The 12239-nt window shown below is 39.4% G+C and overlaps 1 protein-coding gene across 1 annotated transcript in view; it reads left to right on the top strand.

Moving 5' to 3' along the window:
- The window catches only part of LOC133987980 (acetyl-coenzyme A synthetase, cytoplasmic-like), a 36689-nt gene extending 24829 nt beyond the window's left edge, over positions 1-11860 (top strand). Inside the window, 10 exon segments of the mRNA XM_062427487.1 lie at positions 939-1109; positions 3093-3226; positions 3902-4034; positions 4248-4304; positions 5521-5601; positions 5704-5812; positions 7160-7228; positions 7791-7967; positions 9037-9111; positions 9876-11860. Of these exon segments, the coding sequence (XP_062283471.1) occupies positions 939-1109; positions 3093-3226; positions 3902-4034; positions 4248-4304; positions 5521-5601; positions 5704-5812; positions 7160-7228; positions 7791-7967; positions 9037-9111; positions 9876-10003 (1134 nt within the window). The 3' untranslated portion in view covers positions 10004-11860.
- Positions 11861-12239: the final 379 nt, after the last annotated feature.

The raw sequence follows: 12239 nt of genomic DNA, 5'->3' as shown, positions 1-12239 counted from the left end.
TTCCTTCTGTCCTTCCTTCCATCTGTCCTTCCTCCCTTTCTTCCTTTCTCGCTTCCTTTCTCCCTCCCTTCCTTCCTTCCTTCCTTCCTACCTTCCTTCTTTCGTTCCTTCCTTCCCTCCATCATTCCTTACTCCCTTTCTTCCTTCTGTCCTTCCTTCCATCTGTCCTTCCTCCCTTTCTTCCTTCTGTCCTTCCTTCCATCTGTCCTTCCTCCCTTTCTTCCTTTCTCGCTTCCTTTCTCCCTCCCTTCCTTCCTTCCTTCCTTCCTTCCTACCTTCCTTCTTTCGTTCCTTCCTTCCCTCCATCTGTCCTTACTCCCTTTCTTCCTTCTGTCCTTCCTTCCATCTGTCCTTCCTCCCTTTCTTCCTTCTGTCCTTCCTTCCATCTGTCCTTCCTCCCTTTCTTCCTTTCTCGCTTCCTTCCTCCCTCCCTTCCTTCCTTCCTTCCTTCCTCCCTACCTTCCTTCTTTCGTTCCTTCCTTCCCTCCATCTGTCCTTACTCCCTTTCTTCCTTCTGTCCTTCCTTCCATCTGTCCTTCCTCCTTTTCTTCCTTCTGTCCTTCCTTCCATCTGTCCTTCCTCCCTTTCTTCCTTTCTCGCTTCCTTCCTCCCTCCCTCCCTTCCTTCCTTCCTCCCTACCTTCCTTCTTTCGTTCCTTCCTTCCCTCCATCTGTCCTTACTCCCTTTCTTCCTTCTGTCCTTCCTTCCATCTGTCCTTCCTCCCTTTCTTCCTTCAATTCTTCCTTCCTCCCTCCCTTCCTTCTGTCCTTCCTTCCGTCTGTCTGTCCGTCCTTCACTGTCTGTCTTTCCTACCTTTCTTCCCTCCTTCCTTTTGCCTGTCTTTCCTTCCTTCCCTTCTTATTGCTTATTGTAAATGGAATATTTTGACACTCGCCACACGTTTTTATTCACACCGCTGTCCTACGTCTCTTCTTCAGGGAGTTCTTCACACCGTCAGCGGCTACATGCTCTACACAGCCACCACCTTCAAGCTGGTGTTCGACCACCAGCCGGCTGACGTCTACTGGTGCACGGCGGACATCGGCTGGATCACCGGACACTCCTACATCACCTACGGCCCGCTGGCGAACGGAGCCACCAGCGTCTTGGTGAGTGGGATTACCGCACTTCCTGTTTTGACACAATATAAACCAAACCTGGCAGATTGTTTGTCAGTCTGTTGGTTGACGGCTGCAGGTGGAGTCTGATTTTACCTGTTGCTGATAAATGCGTCTTTTTTTGTAATATTTGTTGTGTGAATCTGTGCAGGCAGAATATAAAGGCCGAAGATAATAATAAGATGGTTTTAACGTGTGATCTGTATCAGAGAAAACTCACATTAATGCGGATGTTAATGCCCCCTTGCTCCTTGATGAACAATTATGTATTATCACAATTTCTTTTGTTTTGTATTTGACACTGCTGCCCTCACACATGAGGATCTTTAGGGAGGGAAAATAATGATGTTTTAAGGTGTGACGCTGTGGTTAACCTTTGTGTCGTCCTCCCGGGTCAAATTGACCCCGTCTGTTTTGACTGTTCCTCCTTCCCTCCTTCTTTCCTTCCTTCCTTCCTTCCTTCCTTCCTTCCTTCCTTCCTTCCTTCCTTCCTTCCTTCCTTCCTTCTGTCCTTCCTCCCTCCCTCCTTCTCTCTTTCTTTCCTTCCTCTCTCTTTCCTCCCTTCCTTCTTTCCTCCCTTTTTCCCTCCCTTCCTTCGTCCCTCACTCCCTCTTTCTCTTTCTTTCCTCCACCCTACCTCCCTCCCTTCCTTCTTTCCTCTGTCCTTCTTTCCTTCCTTCCTCCCTTCCTTCCTCCCTCCTTCCTTCCCTCCTTCCTTCCTCCCTCCTTTCCTTCCTTCTTCCTCCCTTCCATCCTTCCTTCCTCCATCCCTTCCTTCCTTCTTCCTCCCTTCCTTCCTTGACTCGAGGACAACAGGAGGGTAAATGTCTAGTTTACTTGATCAGAACTATGTAAAGATCATGGTTTGGGTTAAAATGATCACTGGAGACAAGTTTTCAAATTCCTTAAAGATATGCAACCTTTGCTGTCATGACAACAGTGAACACCACCATTAATTGACATGAGCAAGATTAAGTCTATTAGAGTTTCTAAATGTCGGTTTCGATTATTTTTCGATTAATTGCCCAGGCCCTACATTTTACACATCTTCTCCTGGGATAACTTCTTAGAATCACAAATCCTCTCTTCCTTTAATCCCTGTGTACATCATAAGACAGATTCCACCCACTAAGCTGACATCTCACCTCAATGTGCCTTCTTCCTGTTGGTTAAAGCCGTCATCCTAAAAGCTACAAAGCACGTTTCCCTTTGTATAATGTATTTAAAAATTCATTAAACCACTGATTTGCTTAACCAGGGATTGAGATAGAGTGAATATTTAATACTGTATCATGTATGTGAATGTTAAGACCTGCAGATCAGATGTTATTATCTAGGTAATGTATTAATCTATAGATCACGTTAACACATATAACAGGTGTAAATGAGGCCTGAAACTCCACTGAAATGCTGCACTGCCACTTTGAGGGGAGTTTAAAACACTAAAGTGTCAAATAACATGAAGTAAAGGAAGGAGAAGCTAACTTTAATCAACTTTAAGCCAGCTTTAACAAACGCAGCTGAAACATGAGATCAGCTCATGAGGGTCAACAGTTTACCGTCAGTGACTTTTTACAGCTTCAACAGAACTGGACTCATTATAGTGAGTCACCATTACAGAGTATTACTGAGATATGAGCCAACACCAGGATTTCCCAATAAAGTCTAAAGGCTGCGTCATTTTGAGTTTGAGTCACTAAAGATTAACTTTCATCTGCCAAGAAAACAGAAATGAGACAAGCAAGATCTAATTCACCTCACTTCACCTAAAGTAAAAAGAGTTTAATAAAAGATACAGTACATATTGTTAGACAGATCAAAATGGGAATAACGGCAACACATCTTCACAACATCTTTTTTTTTTTTTTTTTTTTTTTACTGTTTAACACTTTGTACCACTTTCATTTCAAGTTTGCAGCTTGATTTAGTTCATTTAGTGTGTTGTATCCTTATGTGTGTGTGTGTGTGTTACAGTTTGAAGGCCTGCCCACTTACCCTAATGTGAGCCGTATGTGGGAGATTGTCGACAAATACAGCGTAACCAAGTTCTACACGGCACCCACCGCCATCAGGATGCTGATGAAGTTTGGCAGCGACCCGGTAGTAAAGTGAGTCCGTCCACTTCCTGTGATGTCAGCCGTTACTGTTTTTAATTTAGACGTTTTCATATATAAGCATAAATGTGCATTTACAATCGTAGTTAGACAGGAAACCAAACAGGTGAATAAGAAAGAAGTTTAAGGTCTTCTTTTCTAACCCACTAACCTAAAGGAGACATTATGTATAATCTGGAGCTCTGCTAGAATATCTTTGCATGATTTACAGTAAAAAACTCCTTATTTATCTTATACTGACTCTTTATGCAGCCCCTTAGTTCAGCCTCTGTCCTCGTGATTGTCGAAGCCACTCCAACAAACTATGAAACAAACTATAGTTGTAGGATTTCACTACTATTTTTTTGCTCTTCACTCTAAATGTCAACTTTTTCAAATTTGGAGCCAAAAACCGACTTTAGCAACAACTTTAGCAATCAAGGCTACGCAACAGACATCTGTTTAAGGGCATGTGCAACAAGCTGATTTCAGCTCGCCAGCTCAAGGTAGAAAAAACAGCTGCAAAAGAAGCATTTCTACATACATTCTCCTCAAGATTTAGAACTTGAACTTTAGATATCCGACATTATACCAGTATCTAAATACAGAAAATTACAAAAAAAAGCTGAATATATCTCCTTTAACTCTCTCTTCACCTCATTCCCCCCCTTCTCTCTGTTTCCTTTGTAGGTATAAACGAGAGTCTTTGAAGGTTTTGGGGACGGTCGGCGAGCCCATCAATCCCGAGGCCTGGCAGTGGTACTACAATGTGGTTGGAGACAAGAGATGCCCGATTGTCGACACCTTCTGGCAGACAGAAACTGTTAGTTCCATTTATATTCTCTGACTTTCACTCAGAAGCTTCCAGTAATCTGAACACTGATGTTTATAAATGCTAGAGATGGTTTAGTTTCTTTTTAATAACCTCACTCAAAGCTAGAGGATGCAGACTGTTGGCTCTGCTGCCATCTGGTGGACAGAGAGTTTACTGACACCATGTGGGATTAAAAAGACGTTGCTGTTTTCTTTCTTTCAGGGCGGACATGTGTTGACTCCTCTGCCTGCAGCCACACCCATGAAACCAGGATCTGCTGTGAGTAAAGAATAAAGAAATACACACACACACTCAACATTTGAGCACTTTTAATCACTGTACTGTGAATGCATGCCGTTAAATTGTGTATGATCCAAGCTTAATCTCTGACTCCTGACTTTTCATTTCTTTTATTATTTTGCACTTTTGCAAACGGTAAAAAAAAACAGATAACTGATCAGAAACGGTGAGACAGGTGAGATAAAGAAGGCATTGGTACTTTAAAAATAAAAATAAAAAAACAATGTAAACCTGAACTACTAAAAAGAAAATCCTCAAATACTAACAAAAATATCTGAGCGATGCAGCATCAATCAGTTGATAATGTTCATATAGTGAATGTTAAAGTCCAATTGAAATTAAATTAGTTTTTTTGTCTTCTACAGCAACATATTTGCTGTGTAAATCACTTGTCCCACCTATGTTCTCCTTAAAACCAGAGGATGAAATTCATATTTTATACATTTTGGTTTTACGATACCACCGCCTATTTTAGAAATAGTCTGTTGAACTACTAATATGTGTTTGTGTAGCTCTGTAGTTCTTATTTTGACACAGCAAATCAGATTTTGCATAAAGCCGTTCTTTCATAAGCAGAGCAGACAGTCACACTGAGCCTGATTGCATCCTGATACACAACACAAGAACCCATCGTTAGCTTTCCTGCTAAAGTCTCCTTCTTGTCTGACGTTTCTTGAATCAAACAATCAATCAATAAATCAAGAAAGTAATCAACAGATTAATCGATAATGTGAAAGTAATTGTTACTTGCAGCCCTAAAAGCATTATTTTGAAAGAAGAGACGACTAAACCTGACTTCAGTTGGACTTTAATGATGTGAATTTGGGCGAATCTAATAACAAAATGATAAAGATTAAGTAGACATCCTGAATTAGGAGTCAATTTCTATTTTTAAAGGTTTTTAATCAAATTGAGTTTTTGATATTTCTGCTGGCATCCCATAATAATTTAATATAACCTGAATTATTAAAATGAGCCAAACCTGTGCTTCCTAAAATGTCATGATTTGTGTTTGAAGATGTAAATACAAACAGATTTGTTGTCTAAACTGTGGAAGAGAACGACCAGTGTCTCCTGTCAGATTATCGTTTCATCGAAAATCTAATTTTTAAAGTCTTCATAAATAAATAATCTAACATAATACATGCTGTACGATGAAGTTTAACATTACTATCTTTATTTTTTTCCCCGTCAGACGTTCCCGTTCTTTGGAGTCGTGCCAGCCATCTTGAATGAGTCGGGAGAGGAGCTGGAGGGGCCGAGTGAAGGATACCTGGTCAGGAGCTTTATACTGTGTTTACTTTATACAGACACACATGACTCGTAATTAAATCAACAAGACACTTGACTGTTGACGTCTGCTTCTGCCTTGGATCAGGTGTTCAAACAGCCGTGGCCCGGTGTGATGAGGACGGTGTACGGAAACCAGCAGAGGTTTGAAACCACCTACTTCAAGAAGTTTCCTGGATACTACGTCACAGGAGACGGTGAGAGACGAGAGAAAAGTTTCTGAATCTGCTCAAATGAAACACAGACGAGCCTGGTGAAATATATCAGGATATTATTTAATGTTTCCTTATTGTGCTTATTCTCTTTTATGCTTCAGTCTGGAGCTTTTACATATAAATAAACATCCAGTTACATTTAAGCCCTTGATAGGAGCCATCATGTTAATTCTTGATTTTCTTTAGTTGTGACAGTAAACTGAATATCTTTTGGCGCTTTTCCACTACACAATTCCAGCAAGACTCGCCTCGCCTCGGTACGGTTCCAGGACAAACCTTTTCCATTACAAAAAAGTACCTACTCAACGTGGGCGGGGTCGTCATAGCACGGCTCCGCGAAACTGCCGTGACTTCGTTTTATACGCGACACAAAACACATAAACAATGGAGGACATTGAGGCAGTGGTGTACTTGCTGCTGTATGAGGCTTTTTGTCTCACACAAAGCAAGAAAATTGAGCCGTATGGCTGTAACTATGGTAACGCTGCTGCCAGTATTTAAAAAGGCCGGGTTTGATTCTTGTGTGGGACGGCTCATCACGCTTCCAGTGACAACTACCAATCAGCGGCCAGCAGTGTGTCGACGTCACATTTTAGTACCGGCTTGGCTCGCTTGGAACCTCATCAGAGCAGGTACTAAAAAAGTATCAGGTACCAGGTACTTTCCCTAGTGGAAACGCAAAAAGAACTGAGGCGAGTCGTGGAGGAACGGTGTAGTGGAAAAGCGCCATTTGAGTAGTGGACTGTTGATCGGGACAAAACAAGACATTTTAAGACCTTTTAGCTCACGTCATCGTTATCTTTCATAATTTCGTGACATTTTATAAACCCGATAACTAATCGATGAATTAAGACAAAAATGAAATGATGAAAAAATAATCTTTAGTTGCTGCCCTAGTCTGAAGTTAAAGTAATGTATATCATAGAAATGAGTCTCTATCACTCATTCATCCTGTCCTCAGTGTTCATGGTAACAGACTCACTGCCTTCTCAGCCTAAATGTGTCAAACAATACATCCAGCTGGCCTGATGAGGGCGGTATGGTCATGTAAAACATACGCTGTGTGATGGACAGGTGGATGGGAGACTCCATAACAGCTGAAAATAAGACTTTTATGCTTGTTGTGATGTTTTGATAAATAACTCTTATTGGCTTTTTACTTAAAAGACCTGAAAAAACACTCTGGGTTATATTTAGTTATATAGTATAAAAAGAAAAGCTTTACACACACAGTATATTTAAGTGTCAGAGGTAATCATCCACTCAACTTCACTCAACTGAGCTGCAGGTTTATGAAGTCTCATATGTTTTGTTTTTTTTAATCTACAGGTTGCCGTAGAGACAAGGACGGCTACTATTGGATAACAGGGAGGATAGACGACATGCTGAATGTCTCAGGTAAGACTGTGTGTGTGTGTGTGTGTGTGTGTGTGTGTGTGTGTGTGTGTGTGTGTGTGTGTGTGTGTGTGTGTGTGTGTGTGTGTGTGTGTGTGTGTGTGTGTATGTGTATGTGTATGTGTGTGTGTGTGAACATATGAATGATAAGTTATGTCATAAAATAATCTAAAGTTATAAGAATTTAAACTTTAAAGGATAAATCTGGTGATTTTCTGTATTTTTCTTCATGTCAAGAAATCTCATGTTCAGACCAAAACCAACAGAAAAATAAGAGATTCATGTTCTTATATTAAAATCACTCACATCCTACTAAATATTCACTCTTTTGTTTCTTCATCATACATCAGACTTTATATTTAATTTAAAAAATCACACAAAATGTGTTTGAGGACAGAAAACATCTCATAAGTCAACATATCAACTGAGACTGGACTTTGTGGCTTCTTAGAAACAAAGAACTGAGCTTTGATTTAATTCCCTCCATAATAAATTGATTGTTCTTTACATTCAGACATTAGTTCACTTCCCTCTCTCCATTTTTCCTCCTGTTTCTTTCCTGCAGGTCACTTGCTGAGCACAGCGGAGGTGGAGTCGGCTCTGGTGGAGCACGAGGCCGTCGCTGAAGCCGCCGTGGTGGGCAGACCCCATCCCGTCAAAGGAGAGAGCCTCTACTGCTTCGTAACTCTCAATGATGGAGTCATGTACAACCGCTCGCTGGAAGCAGAGCTCAAAAAACAAGGTTGGTTTTTTTGGAAAGACGTTTCTTCTCCAAACTTGAAAAATGACTCAGAATGTATGTAAAACTTTCTGAAACAGCTTTTAATTAATCTCAGGAGTCCAAACTGGAGGATTTGTTAAACGACCAGCTCCACTCTTTATCCTCTTGAGCATTATGTGAATTAATAAAATGAGATTCACTGAAGGTTTTTCAGGCTTTCCTTAAAAAAGAATCTCATCATATTCTTTGTTTCGTGCAGTAACAACCTTAAAATGTCCCAAAAAAGCCTCAGAAGATTTAAAAGTCTTACATTTAATACACAACATTAAATGCCTCCTCTGTCGCTCTTCCTGAGCTTTCTTCCATTTTTTCCAGTTGAAGGTGTTTTTTTTTTTAGAAGAGAGTTTTTCCCTTACATTGAGCAATACAGATAACATTGATTGGACTCTTTTTTGTATGTATGAGACATTTTTTATCATCTATAAACTACAAGTGGGTTGTGCTGCAGGACACTGTTTAATGAGTCTGTTTTAATGCTGCAGTAGCCAGAAAGCTCGTCCACTCACTATGGTTTATTTTCCTTATCAATTATTGGATTATTTTCTAGATTACTGAATTAGTTGTTTGGTCAATAAAATGTCAGAAAATGATGGTCTGACATGTTAATGATTGTTTCCCAATATAAACCTTTAAAAGTTTTGTCTTGACCAACAGTCCACAACACATTAAAACCCAGTTTGCTGTAACAGAGGACTAAAAAAAACAGAAAATATTCACATTTAAGAAGCCGGAGGCGAAGAATGATGTGATTTTAGCTCCTGCTGATGAACTGATCGACCAATCGTTGTAGCTCTTATTATAGCAGAACCTTAAATTATGTTTATTGATTAACTACATTGACAAGAATACAGCTAGTAAATCCTGACAAAGATGTGATATCAACATCAATAAATTAATGAATTTAATAAACAGTTCTTTACCCTTATTGTCACTATTGGTTCTCTGTCAGATTTCATTCTATGTGGTATTAAAAATATAATAGTTGCAGTATATTGAAAGTGTTATTTCGTGTGTTTGTGTGTGTCAACAGTGAGGGAGAAGATTGGTGCCATCGCTACACCAGACTACATCCAGAACGCACCAGGACTCCCCAAGACCAGATCTGGTAAAGATATCAAATTAACAAACACGTAATGATCCAAGCAGAATAATTCAGGTTTTTCTTCTTTTTTCTTTGAAAAACTTACGATCAGATTAGTAACGATCGATTAATGGTTGATCTTAAAAACGTCCATATGCACTAAAGTGGAAAGAAATTTAAATAAATGAGAGTTTATCATTAGTTGTTGATTGCTTATGTACCGTAACACAAATCTGAATCTGTCAAATTTCATATGTCATATTTCATATTTATACTTCCAAACACAAAAATTCACACAGGGTGAGGCAATTCAAAGTGCTCTATATAAGACATAGAAAGGCCAGATAGAGACATGATACAGCTGTATAAAAAGACACATAAGTAGGCTATACCTGAATAAAACACTTAACTAGAGAGTAAAAATCACAGTTCAATACAGGTTATGTATAAATAATCAATAATAAAAATAAAAGGTAGAAAAGAAATGTTTTGGAGCATCGATTTTCAACGTAACACATTCTTGGTTATGAGGTTCAGATTTAATGTTTAGACATGCGCTTTGAATCAATTTAACACTTTATAAACTGAAGAAGTGAAGTAGTGTGGTCCTGTTTCTCAGTCTTGGTGAGGACTCGAGCAGCAAAGGTTTGACTCAGCTTTAGCTGTCTGACAGTGACAGAAGTTAAGATTACTGAAGTTATAAAAGTGGACACATTTTTCTACATCATGCTGAGACTGAAGTCCTTTAACAAAACGCATCGTCACCTCTGCCTTGAAACTCTCTGCAGGTAAGATCATGCGACGGGTGCTCCGCAAAATCGCCTGCGACGAAAGGGACCTCGGCGACATCTCCACTCTGGCGGACTCGTCGGTTGTGGAGCAGCTCTTCCAGAACAGATGCTGCCCTGCGGTGTGAAGGCCTCCAGGATCCTCGCAAGGAGGCTCCGACTGCAGCCGCACACCAGCGGCCACAAAGCCAACCGGAGGAGGAGGAGGAGGAGAAGGAGGAGGAAATTCCAAGAACTTGGTCTTGTCCAGCAAACAACAGAACCTTTATTTAAATGACCCCACTGTCCATCGTAAGGTTTGCCAACATTTGTCTGGTAACTGGTAGAAACTTCCTGCTAACAGTAGTTAACAAAGTTTAGGAATTAATAAAAAAGTTAAAAAGTAGTCGGTATAGCTGCAGTTAAAAAACAAAAACAAAGCAGTTGTGTCAATGAGAGCGAGAAGCTGGGGGTTGTTTCTGGGTGAGAGGCAGAACTGCGTAACACTGCATTTGGGTTTATTTCAGTGTTTAAGACAATAATACACAGCAATATCTGTTTTTCTACTGCTAAATAAAGATGTACTGTCAGTATGTCTACAGTAGTGTTTTCTCTCTGCAGTGAGTTTCTGTCAGCACAATAGGTTTTTTTTCTGTGGTCAAAGGAGTAAATACACTGGAATAAGTCCCATGTGAAGTGCTACCGGTAGCTGCCCTGTAGTTAATATAACAAGTCGTCTCCTCCCCTCGCTCGATGCCATAGTACTGTTATGTACACTGATGATTAGCTGAATCTGAGAACGCTCAATATTTCTATTAGTTATAATTTTTATTGTATTTTTTTAAAGCAAATATGTAGATTTCTTTGTCTCTTTTTTTTCTGTTTTTATTTGGACTGATTTTTGACATAGGATTTGTTGGGTATTTTTGTTTGTTGGTCTGCACGCTTGTTTGTTCTTATTCTTAAGTTGCAGGGAAGAAAAAAAAAAAAAGCAATCAGACTCTTCTGTCAGTCTGGTGGAAATGGGGGAGTGTTTGGTGTCATCATCCGGCTCCTCTCAAAAGCCCCAAACCAGCTGCTGGTCTGATGTTGAGAAAAAGGGAACATTTTCATGTGTTTTCCAATAACCACCAAAATAACAAACGCTGTTCCTAAACCGAAAACAAGAGTTAAATTTGTTTCGGTTTTTTTACGATGTTTAGTTCCACATTTCATTTTTAATTTGGACTTTACAACAGCCTGTAATCAATAAAGGTACCAGCATCAATTTCAAATGGCTGTAATTATCATTGCAATTATGGGAGGGAAGTGTGGATCGTGATTTTGGTACTACTCTAAAAATAATAAATGTTAAAATCCTTTAAATTAAAGCTAAAGCTCAGATGTGAATAAGACATAACCGGTGTCATTATTCATGAGTTTCTTTTTATTCACTTCAGGGAAACAAGTGTTTAAGCTCTTCTTTATCAAAGAAAAGCTAACCATGATGGTCCGATATGCTGTTTGTGGTTAAATAAACAACCTTTCAAGCAAATCTACAGCGCATGAACTAAACATCTGAACTAGGAGCTGATTTGGGGCTTGGAACGGTTTCTTGTCTTGAATGTAAGAAATATTAGATTCTGACTCCAGTTGAGTCAGAAGAAGCAGAAGCAGGACCTCCGTATAGATTTATATGATTGATCATATTTTCATTATTTTATCTTTTTTTTTTTTTTGCTGTTTGTCTCAATGTGCCAACCTAAATAACAGTGGAACTGGGTGTAAAAAGCTAATAATCGTAATGTTGTTTTTTTTTAAAGAAAGAAAAAAAGTGCAGCTGCTTATATGATTTAAAAGCGTTTTTTTTTTGTCTATATAATAATTTGAATGAAGGAAAGAGAATTTTGCTGTTTGTTTTTTCTGGTCATCCTCACTTTTGTGTTGTTTTCATTTCCCTGTTTGTATCAAGTGTATGCAATGACAGTAAATGGACATGACTACTGCCTCTCATCCTCACTGGCTGTTCCTTTATACATTACGGAGTACTTGATATGTTTTTGCCTTTAATATTTTTTATCCCTAAAGGTGCATGGTGATCAAAATCACATTTTTCAAACCTTGTGTTGGTTGTCAAAAGCAATGTTGGGTGTTTGAGAAGTATTTTAACTGTCAGTATTGTGTCATTGTACAGACGCCCTCCACATAAATGATGAATGTGCAGAGTTTGTTTCCATGTTCATCGGCTGTAGGGGGAAAGTTGCTCTGTGCTCACCTTGAATCTCAGTTTAAGACAAAGAGGATTGATATTTTACACGTATATGAGAGCACTGCATCTTCACCAAAAAAGGCCCACATTCAATTTAGGATATTTGTGCCACATTTGCTATTTTTATATGTGCTGCA

The sequence above is a fragment of the Scomber scombrus genome, chromosome 10 (genome assembly GCF_963691925.1).
Source record: "Scomber scombrus chromosome 10, fScoSco1.1, whole genome shotgun sequence".
Classification (NCBI taxonomy): domain Eukaryota; kingdom Metazoa; phylum Chordata; class Actinopteri; order Scombriformes; family Scombridae; genus Scomber; species Scomber scombrus.
Note: the sequence above shows the minus strand (reverse complement) of the source record. Positions and strands in the feature narration are given on the sequence as shown.